The sequence below is a fragment of the Mobula birostris genome, chromosome 8 (assembly GCF_030028105.1).
Source record: "Mobula birostris isolate sMobBir1 chromosome 8, sMobBir1.hap1, whole genome shotgun sequence".
Classification (NCBI taxonomy): domain Eukaryota; kingdom Metazoa; phylum Chordata; class Chondrichthyes; order Myliobatiformes; family Myliobatidae; genus Mobula; species Mobula birostris.
Genome location: NC_092377.1, coordinates 100533786 through 100553954, shown reverse-complemented (window position 1 = coordinate 100553954; position 20169 = coordinate 100533786). Strand labels below are relative to the sequence as shown.

General features: G+C 44.8%; 1 protein-coding gene across 2 annotated transcripts in view; it reads left to right on the top strand.

Annotated features, from left to right (window-relative positions):
* Nucleotides 1–8484, top strand: part of arfgef3 (ARFGEF family member 3) — a 158046-nt gene extending 149562 nt beyond the window's left edge. For both annotated transcript variants that reach the window (XM_072265804.1, XM_072265803.1), the window contains one exon: nt 590–8484. In XM_072265804.1, coding sequence (XP_072121905.1) covers nt 590–781 — 192 coding nt within the window. In that variant the 3' untranslated portion in view covers nt 782–8484. The remainder of the gene's footprint in view (nt 1–589) is intronic.
* Nucleotides 8485–20169: the final 11685 nt, after the last annotated feature.

Sequence of the window (20169 nt, the reverse complement as noted above, 5' to 3'; positions counted from 1 at the left end):
TATTCTGAGGCTGTGCCCTCGGGTCCTAGACTCCCCCACTATAGAAAACATCCTCTCCACGTCCACTCTATCTAGGCCTTTTAATATTCAGTACACTTCATTGAGATCCTCTCTCATTCTTCTAAGCTCCAGCAAGTACAGGCCCAGAGCCATAAACCCTCAACACACATTTAACCTTTTCATTCGTGGAATTATTCTTGTAAACCTCCTCTGGATCCTCTCCAATGCCAGCATATTTCTTCTTAGATAAGGGGCCCAAAACTGCTCACAGTACTCCAAATGTAGTCTGACCAATGTCTTATAAAACCTAAATGTGACTTTTACAAGTGCCATCTAAAGGCAACCAGTGGAGGAACTCAGTAGGTCAGGCAGTATCTGTGGAGCAGAATAAACATTCAGCATTTCAGACTGATGATGAAGGGTCTCGGCCTGAAACATTGCCTGTTTATTCCCCTCTGTAGATGCTGCCTGACCTGCTGAGTTCCTCCAGTACGTTGTGCGTGTTGCTCTGGATTTCCAGTGTCTACAGAATCGCTTGCATTTGCAATCAAAGTCAAGTTGTCTGACTAAAGCGTCTTTTCGTTTCTAGGCTTGGACCAACATGATACTCACCATCCTCAACCAGATCCAGCTTCTGCCAGATCAAACCTTCACAGCTCTACAGCCCTCAGTGTACCCAAGTATCAGCCAGCTCACCTGCCACGTAACTGACGTCCGAGTACGCCAGGCCGTCCGCGAGTGGCTGGGTAGAGTGGGGAGAGTTTATGACATCATCGTGTAACGCAGCGGGGAAGGACGGGAATCTGTATACATGAAGCACAGTGGTTCCGTTTCTGTGTGTTGGCCCAGTGACCACCTTTCTCAATCACGTCTGGGAGATAGTCTCCCAGTCAGAGCTCACTACTGTCCATCCATTACTGCTGGCCGTCAGCTTGCTCCCTGTTGGAGTCATTTAAACCGAGATGCCAAAGGAATTGTACTGAGGAGTCGTATTCTGCAGTGTAAATGAACCATCTGCTTCTGAGACCAAGTGGGAGCATTTCACGTCCGATGGTTCAATAGAACATTGAAGCATACAGCACAGTACCACCAGAACATGCCGGAGCAACTCAGCAGGTCAGGCAGCATCTGTCAAGAGGAATAAAGAGCCGACATTTTGGGCCGGCACCCTTCATCGGGCAGTATCATTTGATAAACCAGTCCAGTGGAAATTTCAGAACGCAAAGTGAAGTCCTGATTAATTAACCCTTCATTAGTCCTGATAAACCTTAACTCTTTATTCCCTTCCATAGATGCTGCCTGACCTGCTGAATTCCACCAGTATTTTATGTGTATTCTCTGGATTTCCAGCATCTGTAGAATTTCTTGCGTTGCAACAACATTTTTTTCTACTCTGGGGCCAATCTAACACTTCTGTCCCACGAGACCCTCTATTTTTCTATCACTCATGTGCCTGTCGATGAGTCTTTTAAATGTCCCTCATGTATCCGTCTATATCACCAGCCCCAACAGGGCGTTCCACGCACCCTCGACCCTCTGTAAAACAACCGTACCTCTGACAATTCCCCCCCCCCATACTCTGCTCCAAGCACCTCAACATTATAAACACAAGAGAGTCTGCAGATGCTAGAAATCTGAGCAGCAGACACAAAATGCTGGAGGAACTCAGCAGGCCAGGCAGCATCTATGGAAAAGAGTACAGTGGACATTTCAGACCGAGACCATTCTTCAGGACTGAGAAGGAAAGGAGAAGATGTCAGAATAGAAAGGTGGGGGGGGGTGGTGGCTAGCTGAAAGGTGATGGGTAAAGCCAGGTGGGTGGGAAATACCTAGGGCTGGAGAAGAAGGAATCCGGTCGGAGAGGAGAATTGATCATAGGAGAAAGGGGAGGAGGAGAGGACCCAGGGGGAAAAAACAGACAAGTGAGAGGAGCTGAAAGGTCAGAGTTGGGGTGGGGGAGGGGTAGTTTATTCACCGGAAGGAGAAATCGATATTCATGCCGTCAGGTTGGAGGCTACCCAGACTGAGTACAAGGTGTTTCTCCTCCATCCTGAGGGTGGCCTCCTCTTGGCCATGGATTGACATGTTGGAATGGGAATCGGAATTAAAATGTTTGGCCACTGGGAAGTCCTGCTTGTGGCAGATGGTGGGGAGTTGCTTAATGAACTGGTTCCCCCCAGTTTACAACAGGTCTCATCACTGTAGGGAAGGCCACATCGGGAGCACCGAGCACAATAGACGACCCCAGCAGATCCACAAGTGAAGTGTTGTCTCACCTGCAAGGACTGTGTGGATGCAAGGGAGGAGGTCTGTGGGGAGAATTAACACTTGCGCTGCTTACAGGGATAAATGCTGGGAGGGAGATTCTAGAGGAAGGACAAATGGGCAAGGGAATCACAGAGATATGCTCCCTCATGTTAGTCTCTGACTATTCACTCTATCAATGCCTTTTACTATCTTGTACCCCTTCATCAAGTCAACTCTCATCCTCCTTCACTCTAAAGAGAAAGCCCTAGTCCCCATCCTTCAACATACAGTGACATTCTGTTTGCCACCCAGGTTGAGTTGGAAGCGGGGTAGACGAGTGATGAGGCTTGTCTCAGGTCAGACACACCCTGGGTCTGCAGGGGTCTCCCGTCTGAGTAAGGTCAAAGCCACAGATCACACTTCCATTTTGGAAGTTCCACGCATAGAAGCAACTCCTTTTGCCGGGGCAGTGAGCTGAAGCTGACCAAAGAGACGGAAGCTGTTCTCCCTTCGTGCATCCTTTCTGTCAGAGTCTATGCGTGACCATGCTCTTCTTGAAAGACAAAGTTCCTTTGTGAATGAGTCCAAGCATTTGGGCTCCTGTTGCCCTGGAGGTGCCTGCTCCAAGTATTGATTGCTATGTGTTTGTAGCACATGATGCCATCTTCTATTTAGAGATACAGGGCAGTTACAGGCCCTTCTGGCCCAACGGGCTCGTGTTGCCTAATTACACCCATGTGACCAGTTAACCTGTACATCTTTGGAATGGGTGAAGGGTGAAAAGTGAAATGTTGAAGGGGGCCATGAGGGGGTACCTCTTCACTCAGAGAGTGGTGAGAGTGTGGAACAAGCTGACAGTGCAAGTGGTGCACGTGAGCTCGATTTCAATGTTGAAGAGAAGCTTTGATTAGTATAAGGATGGGAGGGGTTTGGAGGGCTATGGTCTGGGTACAGGTTGATGAGACTAGGCAGAGTAACAGTTCAGTGCAGACTAGATGAGCCAAAGGGCCTGTTTCTTTCCTGTAGTGTTCTGTGACTCTTTACTGTTCAGTCTGTCCCTCATCCCTCTGTTGCACCCCCCCCCCTTATCTCCAACCCACCATCTCTGAACTTTTGGACAGTGAGGACCTTTCAGACATCTGTGCAAAAGGACGTGTGGAAATCTTGGGATACCTCAGCCACTCAACTCCTCAGTAGCCTTTTTACATGCTCTCTTCTATCCCTACTGATCCCTACTTGTTCTAGGTGAGCAACTGGTTATTGGTCTTGTGAGGAAAGGTTGAGCGAGCTAGGGCTTTTCTCTTTGGACCCAAGGATGACTCAGTAGAGGTGTAAAAGACGATAAGAGGAACATAGATTGAATGGACAGCCAGAGACTTTTCCCCTGGCAGAAATGGCTAATGAGGGGGCATAATTTTAAGAAGATTGGAAGAAAGTATAGGGGGAAGTCAGAGGTAGGTTTTATAAACAGAGTGGTGAGTGCTTGGAGCACATTGGTAGGGATGGTGGTAGAGACAGATGCATTAGAGACATTTAAGAGACTCTTAATAGAAAAATGGAAGGCTATGTGGGAGGGAAGGGTTAGATTGATCTTAGAGTAGGTTGAAAGAGTTGATAGCCAGCACCTCTTCCCCAGGGCACCACTGCTCAATACAAGAGGACATGGCTTTAAGGTAAGGGGTGGGAAGTTCAAGGGGGATATTAGAGGAAGGTTTTTTACTCAGAGAGTGGTTGGTGCGTGGAATGCACTGCCTGAGTCAGTGGTGGAGGCAGATACACTAGGGAAGTTTAAGAGACTACTCGACAGGTATATGGAGGAATTTAAGGTGGGGGGTTATATGGGAGACAGGGTTTAAGGGTCGGCACAACATTGTGGGCCAAAGGGCCTGTACTGAGCTATGATGTTCCGTGTTTAGCTTTTTCATAGAGTTTGCAGCAAAGGCAAGAAAAGAATGGTCTGAGGGCTAAATGGCCTCACAATCCCAAACAGTGCTTGGGAGCCAACTCCTAGTTTCCCACCATCTTCACCTCGAAATAGATACCCAGTCCCCAATCATCACTGGGCTTAAATGCTGGAGTTCGCTCTCCACACTGCCCTTCAGGAGAATTTCACCTGAAGGGCTGTGTTTCATTGGTCCTGAGGAATGAAGGGTCTCAGCCCAAACTACTGACTGTTTATTCCTCTCCATCGATGCTGCCTGACCGGCTCAGTTCCTCCAGCGTTTTGTGTGCGTTGCTACAGTGTTTCAGGGAGCCAGCTCACCCACTACTTACTCAGGAACAATTAAGGTTGGGCACTGAACACTGGCCCTGCCCATGATGTCCACGTTAAATTACAATAATATCCACACTACCCCTTGACATATATATGCCAACTCCTGATTGAGATGTTGGCCATCATATCTAGTCAGTTCTTGACATTGTTCACGTCAGAGAAGACTTCACCTATCTTCCTTGCCATTGGTCACACCAAACAAGACTTCTCTGATCTTCACCTATGGTGGAGATTCCATACTTAATCCTCTCCGGCCTCTCTGACTTTCCAATGTGAATTCAGCCCCAGGTGAAACTGTGAGAACGTGTTGCATGAAAGGCCTGTGGTGTCACTAAGCTGTAATGTTCCCTGGTCCTATCTACATATAGTACTCAGTGACGCCAAAGAGTAGAAAAATCCCATTTGTACCCAATGTCTTTTATTGTGTCTTTAAAATGAGGCTTTCTTTTAGCTCATTAACGTGAGTATGTGCTATGACTAGCAACAGGCTTGTCATTCGTATTTAACTCCTGTAAGATGCCAGAATTCTCCTACACATCGAGACTGGCACTGATGCATTTTTCTCCGAGTATGTAGCTGAAACTGTCAGGCCACCAAGATTCTGTGCACCATCTTACCGATCACTCCTCCAATCAGATGCAGTGGAACAAACAAATGCCAAAGGTCATGAGTACATATCGCGCCAATAGCTGTCTGACACACTGCCAGGTACTTCTGAAGGATGAAGTGTTTGACCAAAATTCAGGGGAGAAAGATCTTGTTTTCAAAGCAAATGGGGGAGTTCACTTTGGAATCCTGCCAAATCTGTATTAATCAATTAACATTAGCAAGATTATCTGGTCATTGTTGCTGTTTGTGGGAGTTTGCTGTGCACAACTTGAGTGCCATGTTTTGAAAACTTCAAATGAACTTGGTTGGGTGTGAAAAATTTGTGAAATGCAAGTCTGTATATTTCCACTGGGTTTTGTGTCGTCAGCCAGGGTCTTGCCAGTATTATGAGCATCTCAGAAGCAGTCTCCAGAAACAAACTTCAGAATGATTGGCCTCTTGCAGCTGTAGCCTACTTAGCATTCGAGATTGCAGCTTTAGGAAATGATGTTAAAGCAGTCCTGACAATCATCTGCCGTGGTACATACTACTCTGACTATGCACCACTGATGGAGGATTAAATGTACCTGCCACTGAGCATCAAGAGCAGGTGATTAGACTCTCCTGCCTGTGTGAGTGTTATTTGCCGTTTGTATCCTGAATAGTGCGTAGACCTTACTGCCTGCTGGCCTAGCCTACTTCATTATCTGGTCAGCTGCCAACTCAACACTAGACGATTATGAGCGAATTCTTTCAATTCTGAACACAAAGTCATTGATGAAACAATCAAAGTGGTTAGGCTTAGAGCACCACCTTGAGTACATCGAACATTACAACAGAGTACTGGCCCTTCAGCCCACAACATTGTGCCAACCCTTTAACCTACTCTAACCCTTTGCCCCCACAGAGCCTTCCATTTTCCTTGCATCCATGGGCTCATCTAATGTCCCTAATGTATCCGTTTCTACCACCACCCCTGATGACGTGTTCCACTCTCTGTGTAGGTTTTTCATTTGGAAACAAAACACCCTAGCAGGCAGGAGTCCACGCCATCCATTTACACCCATGTGACCAATTAACCTATTAACCCGCACGCCTTTGGAATGTGGGAGGAAACCGGAGCACCCAGTGGAAACCCACATGGCCACAGGGAGAATGTGCAGACAGCGGAGTAAGTCCTGCAGTATCATCCTGAGGCTCAGATCATAGACCTCCAACCACAACGACAATCTTCCTTTGCGAGACGGACAACTCCAGTGGCTTTTTACGCAGGCGTATTGTACGTAGTGTAATAATTCCATGCAAATTTGCATTTCAAAAATCCTTTGAACAGTACAGCACAGGAACCAGCTAAAAGGCAAATCAAAAACCCCCAAATACTAATCCCTCCTACCTACACCATGTCCATATGTCCCCATCTTCCTCACATCCATGTGCCTCTCTACACATCTCTTAAAAGCCTCTAATGTATTTGTCTCTACCACCACACCAGCCAGCACATTCCAGGCATCCACCACTCTGTGAGTAAAAAACTTACTCCTCACATCCCCTTTGACCCTACCCCCTCTCACCTTCAATGCATGCCCTCTGGTACTGGACATTTCATCCCTAGGAAACAGATATTCCCTGTCTACTCTATCTATACCTCTCATAATCTTATAAACTTCTATCAGATCTCCCCTCAACCTCTCCACTCTGGAGAAAGCAACCTGTTTTCCCAGCCTATCATGATAGCACATGCCTTCAAGTGGTACATTTGAGGCTGCTCACAACTACAGTACTTCAAACTGGGTCACAGTCAGACTTCACTCCATGAAACAGTTACTGTGCAACCTCGTTTACTCTCTTCTCATGGTCGCCGTGAAATGACTCCTTCACTTTTTATTTATGAAGTATTTGTGCTTTCTGGGTGTTTCAGTTCACGTTCGGCTTCTTGGAACTTTGCTGCTAGTGTTGCTTAATTTGTGTAAAGGAAACCCGATCTGTGTGTATATTTTTGCTCTGCCAAAAGTGGTCTGATTAGACCACCCAACTTTCAAAGCTACATTTTGAAAAGCTTTTGCGAAATAAATTATATTTATGTTGCTCGTATTGTTGAATAAAATGCAGGCGCACAACTGGGTGCTGAGTTCTCTCTCGGTTTTATTTTTCTGCGTATACCTGCTACTGAGACCTCCAAACCAAACTACTCCAACAGACTCCTCACTGGAGTCCTTGTTCCAGTCTCCATACACAGACCCAATGCAAACTGGTGCCATTGCTCTAATGCACATTTAGACTTGTTCATTTTTCTCCCTGGTTAATTAATTATTAAGAATTGTGTTACAATTTTCAAAGTCCAGCTCCTCCATATGATCAGCACGAGGCTGCGTGTTCAGCCACCTGCTCTTCTACTTTGTACTTAAGACAGCTCCAGTGCCATATTCAAGTTTGCTAACAACACCATTTGTCAAAGCGGATTGAAAAACTTGAGTGTATAGGCATTAAGAAAGGATGTGCTGGAGCTGCTGAAAGGTATTAAGTTAGATAAGTCACCGGGACCAGATGAGATACACCCCAGACAAGTATGAGGCAAGGGAAGAGATTGCTGAGCCTCTGGCGATGATCTTTGCATCGTCAATAGGGATTGGAGAAGTATCAGAGGATCAGAAGGTTACAAATGTTGTTCCCTTGTTCAAGAAAGGGAGTAGAGATAACCCAGGAAATTATAGACCAGTGAGTCTTACTTCAGTGGTGGGTAAGTTGTTGGAAAAGATTCTGAGAGGTAGGATTTATGAGCATTTGGAGGGACATAATCTGATTAGGTATAGTCAGCATGGCTTTGTCAATGGCAGGTCATGCCTTACGAGTCAGGTTGAATTCTTTGAGGATGTAACAAAACACATTGATGAAGGTAGAGCAGTGGATATAGTGTATATGGATTTCAGTAAGGCATTTGATAGTAAGTTTGGTATGGGCCCCCAAATCCTAAGAACTTTCTACAGGGGCACAATTGAGAGCATCCTGACTGGCTGCATCACTGCCTGGTACGGGAAATGTACATCCCTTAATCACAGGATTCTATAGAGAGTGGTGCAGACAACCCAGCGCATCTGTAGTTGTGAACTTCCCATGATTCAGGACATTTACAAGGACAGGTGTGTAAAAAGGGCCCATAGGATCATTGGGGACCTGAGTTACCCCAACTACAATCTATTCCAGCTGCTACCATCCGGGAAACTGTACCGCAGCATAAAAGCCAGGACCAACAGGCTCCGGGACAGTTTCTTCCACCAGGCCATCACGCTGATTTGAGTGTACTCTATATTACATTGACTGTTCTATTTATTATAAATTATTATAAATTACTATGATTGCATATTGCACATTTAAGATGGAGGCATAACGTAAAGATTTTTACTGCTCATGTATGTGAAGGATGTAAGAAATAAAGTCAATTCAATTCAATAAGGTTTCCCATGCGAGGCTCATTCAGAAAGTAAGGAGGCCTGAGATCCAAGGAGGCCTTGCTTTGTGGATCCAGAATTGACTTGACCACAGAAGGCAAAGGGTAGTTGTGGATGGTTCATATTCTGCTTGGAGGACAGTGACCAGTGGTGTCCTGCAGGGATCTGTTCTAGGACCCCTCCTCCTTGTGATTTTTATAAATGACCTGGATGAGGAAGCAGAAGGATGGGTGAGTAAGTTTGCTGATGACACAGAGGTTGCGGTTGTTGTGGATAGTGTGGAGGGCTGTCAGGGGTTACAGCGGGACATTGGTAGGATGCAGAACTGAGCTGAGAAGTGGCAGATGGAATTCAACCCAGATAAGTGTGAAGCGATTCATTTTGGTAGGTCAAATTTGAAGACAATATAACATTAATGGTAAGACTCTTGGCAGTATGGAGGATCAGCGATATCTTGGGGTCCGAGTCCATAGGACACTCGAAGCTGCTGCGCAGGTTGACAGTCTTGTTAAGAAGGTGTGTGGTGTGTTGACCTTCATCAACCGTGGATTGATTTCAAGAGCCATGAGGTAATGTTACAGCTACATAGGACCTTAGTTAGACCCACTTGGAGTATTGTGTTCAGTTCTGATCACATCGCTACAGGAATGAGTGAACTCGGCCTTTTCTCCTTGGAGTGACAGAGGATGAGAGGTGACCTGATAGAGGTGTATAAGATGATGAGAGGCATTGATTGTGTGGATAGTCAGAGGCTTTTTCCCCCAGGGATAAATTGGCTAACACAAGGAGGCATAGTTTTAAGGTGCTTGGAAGTAGGTACAAGGGGAATGTCAGAGGTAAGTTTTTCCACACAGAATGTAGTGGGCGCATAGAATGCACTGTCAGCAACAGTGGTAGAGGCGGATACAATAGGGTCTTTTAAGAGACTCTTAGATAGGAACATGGAGCTTAGAAAAATAGAGGGCTAGATGGTAGGGAAATTCTAGGCAGCTTCTAGCGGGTTACATGGTTGACACAACATTGTGGGCCAAAAGGCCTGTAATGTTTTTTTATTACTAATTTTTTTATTGCAACACCAACAAATTACATTCAATACAACCAGTTGCCAATTACATTTTGACTGTTTATCCCAACCACCCCCCAACCTTCATCACCATCCCTCTCCCCTCCACCAACTGAATAGTAGTGCATACACAAACCATTCCCATTTTGTACAATCGTAAGATTTTCTAATTTATCTGTGTTGCTCATCTTCCCCCGGATCTGTTGTTGTAAGTTGGTGGTGGAGCCCTGGTTTACCCCCCTCCCACCCCCCCTCCCATCACCCCTCCCATTCAATCCTTTACTTTGTAACATCTGTGAGTGTCACTTAGCAATGTCAGACACTGAACAATAACTGCCCCCCTCTAGCACCAACAAATTAGAAAGGCAAAGCAGTTCTTATAGACAATCATATCAAAGAGACTAGAAAAAAAACCTGGACAAACCCATTACCCTGTATAATTAAAACCATTTCCATCTCAAATATAATATACCACATAATCCAGACCCGCCTCGGAGTACTGAAATGCTACGTTTATCCAGTTAGGTTATATGGCTCAGAATGTTGGACAATATCTAGTAACAGGAGGAAATGAATTGTAGCAGCAGAGATGTGGTTTTTGAGGAGGATGCAAAGAATATCATGGATGAAATGAATATCTAATGAGGATGTCATGAACAGAGCAAACACTAAAAGAGAAATAATGTATGAGATCATGAAAGGGAACGTAACTTCATTGGACATGTGATTAGGAAAGAGGAGTTAGAATGCACAGTAATTATGGGAAAGATTGAAGGGAAGAAAGCAAGAGGAAGACAAAGACAAATGATGATGCAGACAGCAGCCAGAGAATTGGAAATGAATACCAATGAATTATTAATCGACTTGACCGGAAGCAGGAGTGTGTGGGCCATGGCAGTCAAAGCTCAATCTGGGCATAGCACCTGATGATGTTGATGAATCAAGACCCCATTAGCTCTCCTGTGAGAAACTGTTGCTTTAATAAACCAACACTTAGCGATGGCACCAGTGACGTCTTATCGGGCGCCCAGGAACAAAAACAAGTCTACTGGAGACATAATCTGAAATGAACATGTACAACTAAAGTTATTCAGAATCAGAACAAACTGCTGTTTTTCAGTTTCATTCTTGATGAAGTATGACATTTGGGTATATTGAATATCACCTTAGAAAGTAAAAGATAAAAAGTATAAATCTAGGCGGACTTATTTCACCTTACCATATTATCCTTGTACTAACAAGTTAACTGAGCCATTACCTTAAAACGCTGACCTGCAATACTCAGAGACAAATTGGCCCCTTAATTAACTAAATACAAAAGTGCAACGAATGACTTTCCAATAAAAGAATAACCAGAAAACTTCACACCTAGGATGTTAACTTGCCCGTGCCTGTTAGATTGCGCATACAGGCTGGTCTGAGCTCTTAATGCAGTTCCATCTCCTCCCGAGGGGCATGTGGACTTTGCCCAGGGTCTTCCTCCATATCTCCCAGCACCGATGATTTCAGAGTTTCTTTCGCTTCCTCTGCCGAGTTAAACGACATCTTCATGCCCTTGATATTCACTGTCAAAATCGCTGGGTATATGAGGAATGAGTCGATCCCCTTCTGTCGAAGCTTAGCGCGGATCTCCTTGTATCCCTGCCGTCCCTGCATCATGCCGGGGCTGTAGTCGGCGAAGGACTGCAGATGGGTGCCATCAGGGAGAGTAGGTTTGGCTTTCCTCGCGCCCTCCAGGATAGCCTGCCAGTCGGTATACGGTAGAAGCCTAAAAACCATGGTCCGCGGTCTTGAGGTGTTGTTGGAAAAGATCCTATGTGCTCTATCGATCTCCAATGGAGTGTTGTGGGAATTCTTGAGCACTGGAATCCAATTAGGCAGCACCTTCTGGAGGTAACCTCTTGGATCGTCACCCTCAGCACATGTCGGTAAGTTGACCAGCCGCACATTGTTTCTCCTGGATCTGTCCTCCAAGTTGTTTAGCTTCTTCCATATCTTAGTCACCTCCAAGAGACAGGAGTTAGTAACTTTCTCATTCTTGCGTAAGCAAACCTGAATGTTGTCTATTTTATTGAAGACCGTACTAAATTTTTTAGCATGAATGTCCGCTTGCTCCTTTAACAACCGGAGAATGTTGCCATTCTCTGCCATATGCTTCTGTATGGGGTCAAGAGCCTTTTCCAGTGACTCCTTTAGCATGTGGGCTACCGTTTCTTGCAGCAATTCTGTCTCCATTGTCATTGTTTGCTTAATTATCATAGCTATTTCCTCAGATGAATCGCTAGCTTGGTGTCGTCTGCTGGTATCTTGTTTCCTAGTTGAATTTCGATCTTTTTTTGAGGTCATGTCTTTAGTTAGATCTTTCTCCAACTCAACCTTGTATTAAGACCATCTATGAGCCCTAAAGAACTTGAAAAAGGAGGGTTATATGTCAGCGCTCAGTGCTGTGCTGCCATCTTGCCTTGTGCCTCACCAGAAGTCCAGGTCTGTGGTGTTCTGTAGCTTTTCTAATCTAATCCACTGCTGTAGGCCATATCAAAGATGGTGATGAATCAGTATATAGGAGGGAGATTGAAAATCTGGATGAGTGGTGCCACAGCAACAGCATCTCACTCAGCGTCAGCAAGACCAAGGGGCTGATTATCGACTGGAGGAGGAAACCAGAGGTCCATGAGCCATCCTCACTGGGGGAGTCCGAGGAGGGTCAGCAACTTTAAATTCCTTGGTGTTATCATTTCAGAGGATCTGTCCTGGTCCCAGCACACAAGTACAATTAGGAAGAAAACACAACAGCACCTCTACTTTCTTAGATGTTTGTAAAGATTCAGCATGACATCTAAACATTTTGACAAACTTCTACAGCTATGTGGTGGGGAATATATTGATTGGCTGCATCACAGCCTGATATGAAAGCACCAATGCCTTTGAACAGAAAATCTGACAAAAAGTAGTGGATACAGCCCAGTCCATCACGGGTAGAGTGCTCCCCACCATTTAGCACATTTACTTGTTGCATGAAAGCAGCATCTGCCAGTCGAGACCCCACCACCCAGGCCGTGCTCTCTTGCTCCTGCCATCAGGAAGAAGGTACAGGACTCACACCACTAGGTTCAAGAACAGTTATTACCCCTCAACCATCAGGCTCTTGAACCAGATTTGAACCATAACTTCACTCCACTTCACTGGCCCCATCATTGAAACGCTTCCACAATCAATGGACTCACTTTGAAGGACTCTTCATCTCATGTTCTCGATAGTTATTGCTTATTTATCTATTATTATTATTTATTTTTAAATTTGCACAGTTTGTTGTCTTTTGCACACTGGTTGGGTTTCATTGACTCTATTGTTTCTTTGTATTTACTGTGAATGCCTACAAGGGATCGAATCTGAACTTTGCTAATATCTTCCAAACTGCAACCAAACATTGGATGAACTGTAATAAATATCGGAAAACCATTGGTTCTTCAGAAAAACCCACCCGATTTGCTAGTCTGTCAGAAAAACCAGTCTGCTATCCTTGAAAGAGCTAAGCGTTGCATTTCTGTAAAACTCTGGTTGGCCCACGCTTGGAGAATTGTGTTCGGTTCTGGTTTGATGTTCTATGACTTGTGCATGACTTAATCTTTATGTTCATCAAAGTTACCAAATCAGCAATTAAGAGCCTTTAAATAAGGGCCTGCCAGCAGCATTCTATAACTAAATAGAAGTTGTTGACTAATCAACTTGGCTTCACCCAGTTATCAGAATTTACCAATACAGTTGCGTATTAGATTAAGCATTGTTAAATCGGTTGCAAGCACTGCCTTCAGTCTGGGAATTTCCATTGTGAATCTCTTCCCTGCTCTAAACTGTGGCTCAGAGGGCAAAGGAGTCACATCTCACCATCCTGGGCATGGCATACTGTCGATGTTTTACCAATGCTCCACTAACGGGTATGCTATATATCCAGGGTGGCGAAGGTAGGACAGGCCAATGCAGCATCCACAGTCCTGACTGGGATCCAGATCGTAGCTGCTGGAATCTGGAACGAGAGTCTCCTGGGTCAAGTAGCATGTGTGGGCGGAAAGGAATGCCAGAAGTTGTGGGCATGTTCTATTGGCGCCAGAAACTGTGGCAAAACTTACAACCTGCCCCCAGCACATCCCTAGTCGTTAGCCGGTTGCTAACACAAACGGTGTGTTTCACTGTACATTACGATGTAAATATGATAAGTAAATGAATCTCGGTCATTAAAGTTTCAGGGTGTAGTGGCAAGTCTTGGTAAGAATGTGGTCAGAGAGTGGTGGAACACACAGAGAGTTGAAGCCCTGAGAGGCAAAGGGAGGGAAAATTTATTTCATGAAGGGTCTTTGCAGTGGAGTAAAATAGCTCAAAGTTCAAAAGTTCAAAGTACATTTGTTATCAAAGTATATGTACACTACCCTGAGACTCATTTTCTTGCAGGCTTTCACAGTAGTTCAAACAAATACAATTGTATCACTGGGAAACTGCGTGGAAAGACTGACAAGCAACCAGCAACAAGCTGTGCAAATACAGAGAAGCCATTAATATTAATAAGTAATACCAAGAACATCAGTTGTATTAGTCTTGAAAGTGAATGCGTAGGTTGTGGAATCAGTTCAGTGTCGAGGTGAGTGAAGTTACCACGTTGGCTCAGGTGCTGGATGGCTGAGGGCTGATAACTGAGAAACAAGAGGTTCTCTCTCCTCCCTTACTCCGCCACAAAGTTCATTTATTATCAAAATATGTATAAAGAGACAACCTTGAGATTCATCTCCTAACAGGCAGCCACAAAACAAGAAACCCAAAAGTATCCATTTTAAAAAAGACCAACAAACACCCAATGTGTACAGAGAGAAAGAAAAAAAAAGCATTCAGAACAAGAGTCCTCAGACACAAAGCCTGGAAAAGGCCCAGGGGCTCGGCCACGATTCAACACATAGTGGAGTAAACATCGTGGAGCCCACAGACACGAAGTCCGGAGAAGGCCCAGAGCCTCAGCCGTAGTTCATCACATAGCAGAGTAAGCGTCATGGAGCCCACAGATATGAAGCCCGGAGCAGCCGGAGAAGGCCCGTACCCTCAGCCTTAGTTCATCAAATGGCGGAATAAAACATCACGAAGTCCGGAGCAGGCCCAAAGCCTCAGTTCATCAAATGGCGGAATAAATAAAATGTCATGAAGCCCGGAGCAGGCCCAGAGCCTCAGCCTCAATGCAGTGAAGAGTGGAGTAAACATTGCAGAGCAGCGAACAGAACAGGCCTGGCCCTCGCCTCTGGTTACATAGGTTTAGGGTGAGGGGAGAGATTTGAAACGGATCTGATGTGCAGCTTGATCAAGCAGACCGTGGTCTGTATATGGAACACACTACCTTGAGGCAGGGGTAATAACTATTGAAAAAGACATTCGGACAGGTTTGTAGGTATAGGGAAGGTTTGGAGGGATGAGGACCAAATGTAGATAAATAAAACTAACTCAACTGGGCATCTTAGTAGGCGTGGATGAGTTGGGCTGAAAGCCTTGTTTCCATGGAATACACCAGACAACAAAGATTTTGCTTCCTGAGTACTTCTGTGTGTATTTTATGGATTTTGGGCTGCTGATCATGAAAATCACTATGAATTTTCCCTATCGCACACCATTTTTTAAAATCGCCTATATTTGTTACTTCAATTCATAATTCAAGTCAGAGTAACTGAATGCCAAGATTAAGGAGGCCATTTTTGTTGGTCCACAGATCAAACAGGTCATCAATGACAGACAATTCGAGGAACTTCTAGTGGGACCAGTGAGAATCGCATGGAAGGCATTCAAGTGTGGTGTTGAAAATTTTCTTGGCAACTACAGAGCACCAAACTATGTACAGCTGGTTGACAACATGCTTCAAGCACACAAAAACCATGAAGTGCAACACGTCACTACAGATTAACTTTCTGCATTCCCATTTAGACTTCTTTGCTGCAAATCTTCGCACTGTCAGTGACGAGCGTGGGGCAAGTGTCAGCTCCACTATGCAATTAAACACATCGTATTCAATAGAAGTTAATCTCTTCTTTCTCCAAATTCCAATGTTATACAAGTAGTCTGAAATTATTTTTGTGTTAGCTTCAAGTGGTCTATCATAGAATTCTGAGGAAGTGAGAATTTCAAAAAAAAATTGTCCAATTATATTAATCTGACTCTAAATTCCCAAATTCAGATAGAAACAAGGAAAGAGGAGAAAAACTTAATCAGTCTACAAGGATGATTCCAACCATCCACTCTCCTGTCAATAAAACGTGTATTTGTATACCCAAAATGTAATTATTTAGTGATACAGCATGGAATTGGCCCTTCTGGCCCTTTGAGCCATGCTGTCCCTTCTGATAACTTCTGATAACTCTACCCTAATCACAGGACAAGTTACAATAAGGTAGGGCCGATTAGAGATAAAGGTGGGAAGATGTGCATGGAGGCTGTGGAAGTGAGCGAGGTCCTCAATGAATACTTCTCTTCGGTATTCACCAATGAGAGGGAACTTGATGATGGTGAGGACAATATGAGTGAGGTTGATGTTCTGGAGCATGTTGATATTAAGGGAGAGGAGGTGTTGGAGTTGTTAAAATACATTAGGACGGATAAGTCCCCGGGGCCTGACGGAATATTCCCCAGGCTACTCCACGAGGCAAGGGAAGAGATTGCTGAGCCTCTGGCTAGGATCTTTATGTCCTCGTTGTCCACGGAAATGGTACCGGAGGACTGGAGGGAGGTGAATGTTGTCCCCTTGTTCAAAAAAGGTAGTAGGGATAGTCCGGGTAATTATAGACCAGTGAGCCTTACGTCTGTGGTGAGAAAGCTGTTGGAAAAGATTCTTAGAGATAGGATCTATAGGCATTTAGAGAATCATGGTCTGATCAGGGACAGTCAGCATGGCTTTGTGAAGGGCAGATCGTGTCTAACAAGCCTGATAGAGTTCTTTGAGGTGGTGACCAGGCATGTAGATGAGGGTAGTGCGGTGGATGTGATCTATATGGATTTTAGTAAGGCATTTGACAACGTTCCACATGGTAGGCTTATTCAGAAAGTCAGAAGGCATGGGATCCAGGGAAGTTTGGCCAGGTGGTTCCAGAGTTGGCTTGCCTGCAGAAGGCAGAGGGTGGTGGTGGAGGGAGTACATTCAGATTGGAGGATTGTGACTAGTGGTGTCCCACAAGGATCTGTTCTGGGACCTCTACTTTTCATGATTTTTATTAATGACTTGGATGTGGGGGTAGAAGGGTGGGTTGGCAAGTTTGCAGACGACACAAAGGTTGGTGGTGTTGTAGGTAGTGTAGAGGATTGTCAAAGATTGCAGAGAGACATTAATAGGATGCAGAAGTGGGCTGAGAAGTGGCAGATGGAGTTCAACCCGGAGAAGTGTGAGGTGGTACACTTTGGAAGGACAAACTCCAAGGCAGAGTATAAAGTAAATGGCAGGGTACTTGGTAGTGTGGAGGAGCAGCGGGATCTGGGGGTACATGTCCACAGATCCCTGAAAGTTGCCTCACAGGTGGATAGAGTAGTTAAGAAAGCTTATGGGGTGTTAGCTTTCATAAGTCGAGGGATAGAGTTTAAGAGTCGCGATGTAATGATGCAGCTCTATAAAACTCTGGTTAGGCCACACTTGGAGTATTGTGTCCAGTTCTGGTCACCTCACTATAGGAAGGATGTGGAAGCATTGGAAAGGGTACAGAGGAAATTTACCAGAATGCTGCCTGGTTTAGAGAGTATGCATTATGATCAGAGATTAAGGGAGTTAGGGCTTTACTCTTTGGAGAGAAGGAGGATGAGAGGAGACATGATAGAGGTGTACAAGATAATAAGAAGAATAGATAGAGTGGATAGCCAGCGCCTCTTCCCCAGGACACCACTGCTCAATACAAGAGGACATGGCTTTAAGGTAAGGGGTGGGAAGTTCAAGGGGGATATTAGAAACATAGAAACATAGAAAATAGGTGCAGGAGTAAGCCATTCGGCCCTTCGAGCCTGCACCGCCATTTATTATGATTATGGCTGATCATCCAACTCAGAACACCGCCCCAGCCTTCCCTCCATACCCCCTGACCCCCGTAGCCACAAGGGCCATATCTAACTCCCTCTTAAATATAGCCAATGAACTGGCCTCAACTGTTTCCTGTGGCAGAGAATTCCACAGATTCACCACTCTCTGTGTGAAGAAGTTTTTCCTAATCTCGGTCCTAAAAGGCTTCCCCTCTATCCTCAAACTATGGCCCCTCGTTCTGGACTTCCCCAACATCGGGAACAATCTTCCTGCATCTAGCCTGTCCAATCCCTTTAGGATCTTATACGTTTCAATCAGATCCCCCCTCAATCTTCTAAATTCCAATGAGTACAAGCCCAGTTCATCCAGTCTTTCTTCATATGAAAGTCCTGCCATCCCAGGAATCAATCTGGTGAACCTTCTCTGTACTCCCTCTATGGCAAGGATGTCTTTCCTCAGATTAGGGGACCAAAACTGCACACAATACTCCAGGTGTGGTCTCACCAAGGCCTTGTACAACTGCAGTAGTACCTCCCTGCTCCTGTACTCAAATCCTCTCGCTATAAATGCCAGCATACCATTCGCCTTTTTCACCGCCTGCTGTACCTGCATGCCCACTTTCAATGACTGGTGTATAATGACACCCAGGTCTCGTTGCACCTCTCCTTTTCCTAATCGGCCATCATTCAGATAATAATCTGTTTTCCTATTTTTGCCACCAAAGTGGATAACTTCACATTTATCCACATTAAATTGCATCTGCCATGAATTTGCCCACTCACCCAACCTATCCAAGTCACCCTGCATCCTCTTAGCATCCTCCTCACAGCTAACACTGCCACCCAGCTTCGTGTCATCCGCAAACTTGGATATGCTGCATTTAATTCCCTCATCCAAGTCATTAATATATATTGTAAACAACTGGGGTCCCAGCACTGAGCCTTGCGGTACCCCACTAGTCACTGCCTGCCATTCTGAAAAGGTCCCGCTTATTCCCACTCTTTACTTCCTGTCTGCTAACCAACTCTCCACCCACACCAATACCTTACCCCCAATACCGTGTGCTTTAAGTTTGCACACTAATCTCCTGTGTGGGACCTTGTCAAAAGCCTTCTGAAAATCCAAATATACCACATCCACTGGTTCTCCCCTATCCACTCTACTAGTTACATCCTCAAAAAATTCTATGAGATTCGTCAGACATGATTTTCCTTTCACAAATCCATGCTGACTTTGTCCGATCATTTCACCGCTTTCCAAATGTGCTGTTATCACATCCTTGATAACTGACTCCAGCAGTTTCCCCACCACCGACGTTAGGCTAACCGGTCTATAATTCCCCAGTTTCTCTCTCCCTCCTTTTTTAAAAAGTGGAGTTACATTAGCCACCCTCCAATCCTCAGGAACTAGTCCAGAATCTAACGAGTTTTGAAAAATTATCACTAATGCATCCACTATTTCTGGGGCTACTTCCTTAAGCACCCTGGGATGCAGACCATCTGGCCCTGGGGATTTATCTGCCTTCAATCCCTTCAATTTACCTAACACCACTTCCCTACTAACATGTATTTCGCTCAGTTCCTCCATCTCACTGGACCCTCTGTCCCCTACTATTTCTGGAAGATTATTTATGTCCTCCTTAGTGAAGACAGAACCAAAGTAATTATTCAATTGGTCTGCCATGTCCTTGCTCCCCATAATCAATTCACCTGTTTCTGTCTGCAGGGGACCTACATTTGTCTTTACCAGTCTTTTCTTTTTTACATATCTATAAAAGCTTTTACAGTCCGTTTTTATGTTGCCTGCCAGTTTTCTCTCATAATCTTTTTTCCCCTTCCTAATTAAGCCCTTTGTCCTCCTCTGCTGAACTCTGAATTTCTCCCAGTCCTCAGGTGAGCCACTTTCTCTGGCTAATTTGTATGCTTCTTCTTTGGAATTGATACTATCCCTAATTTCTCTTGTCAGCCATGGGTGCACTACCTTCCTTGATTTATTCTTTTGCCAAACTGGGATGAACATTTGTTGCAGTTCATCCATGCAACCTTTAAATGCTTGCCATTGCATATCCACCGTCAATCCTTTAAGTGTCATTTGCCAGTCTATCTTAGCTAATTCACGTCTCATACCTTCAAAGTTACCCCTCTTTAAGTTCAGAACCTTTGTTTCTGAATTAACTATGTCACTCTCCATCTTAATGAAGAATTCCACCATATTATGGTCACTCTTACCCAAGGGGCCTCTCATGACAAGATTGCTAATTAACCCTTCCTCATTGCTCAAAACCCAGTCCAGAATAGCCTGCTCCCTGGTCGGTTCCTCGACATGTTGGTTCAAAAAACCATCCCGCATACATTCCAAGAAATCCTCTTCCTCAGCACCTTTACCAATTTGGTTCACCCAATCTACATGTAGATTGAAGTCACCCATTATAACTGCTGTTCCTTTATTGCACACATTTCTAATTTCCTGTTTAATACCATCTCCGACCTCACTACTACTGTTAGGTGGCCTGTACACAACTCCCACC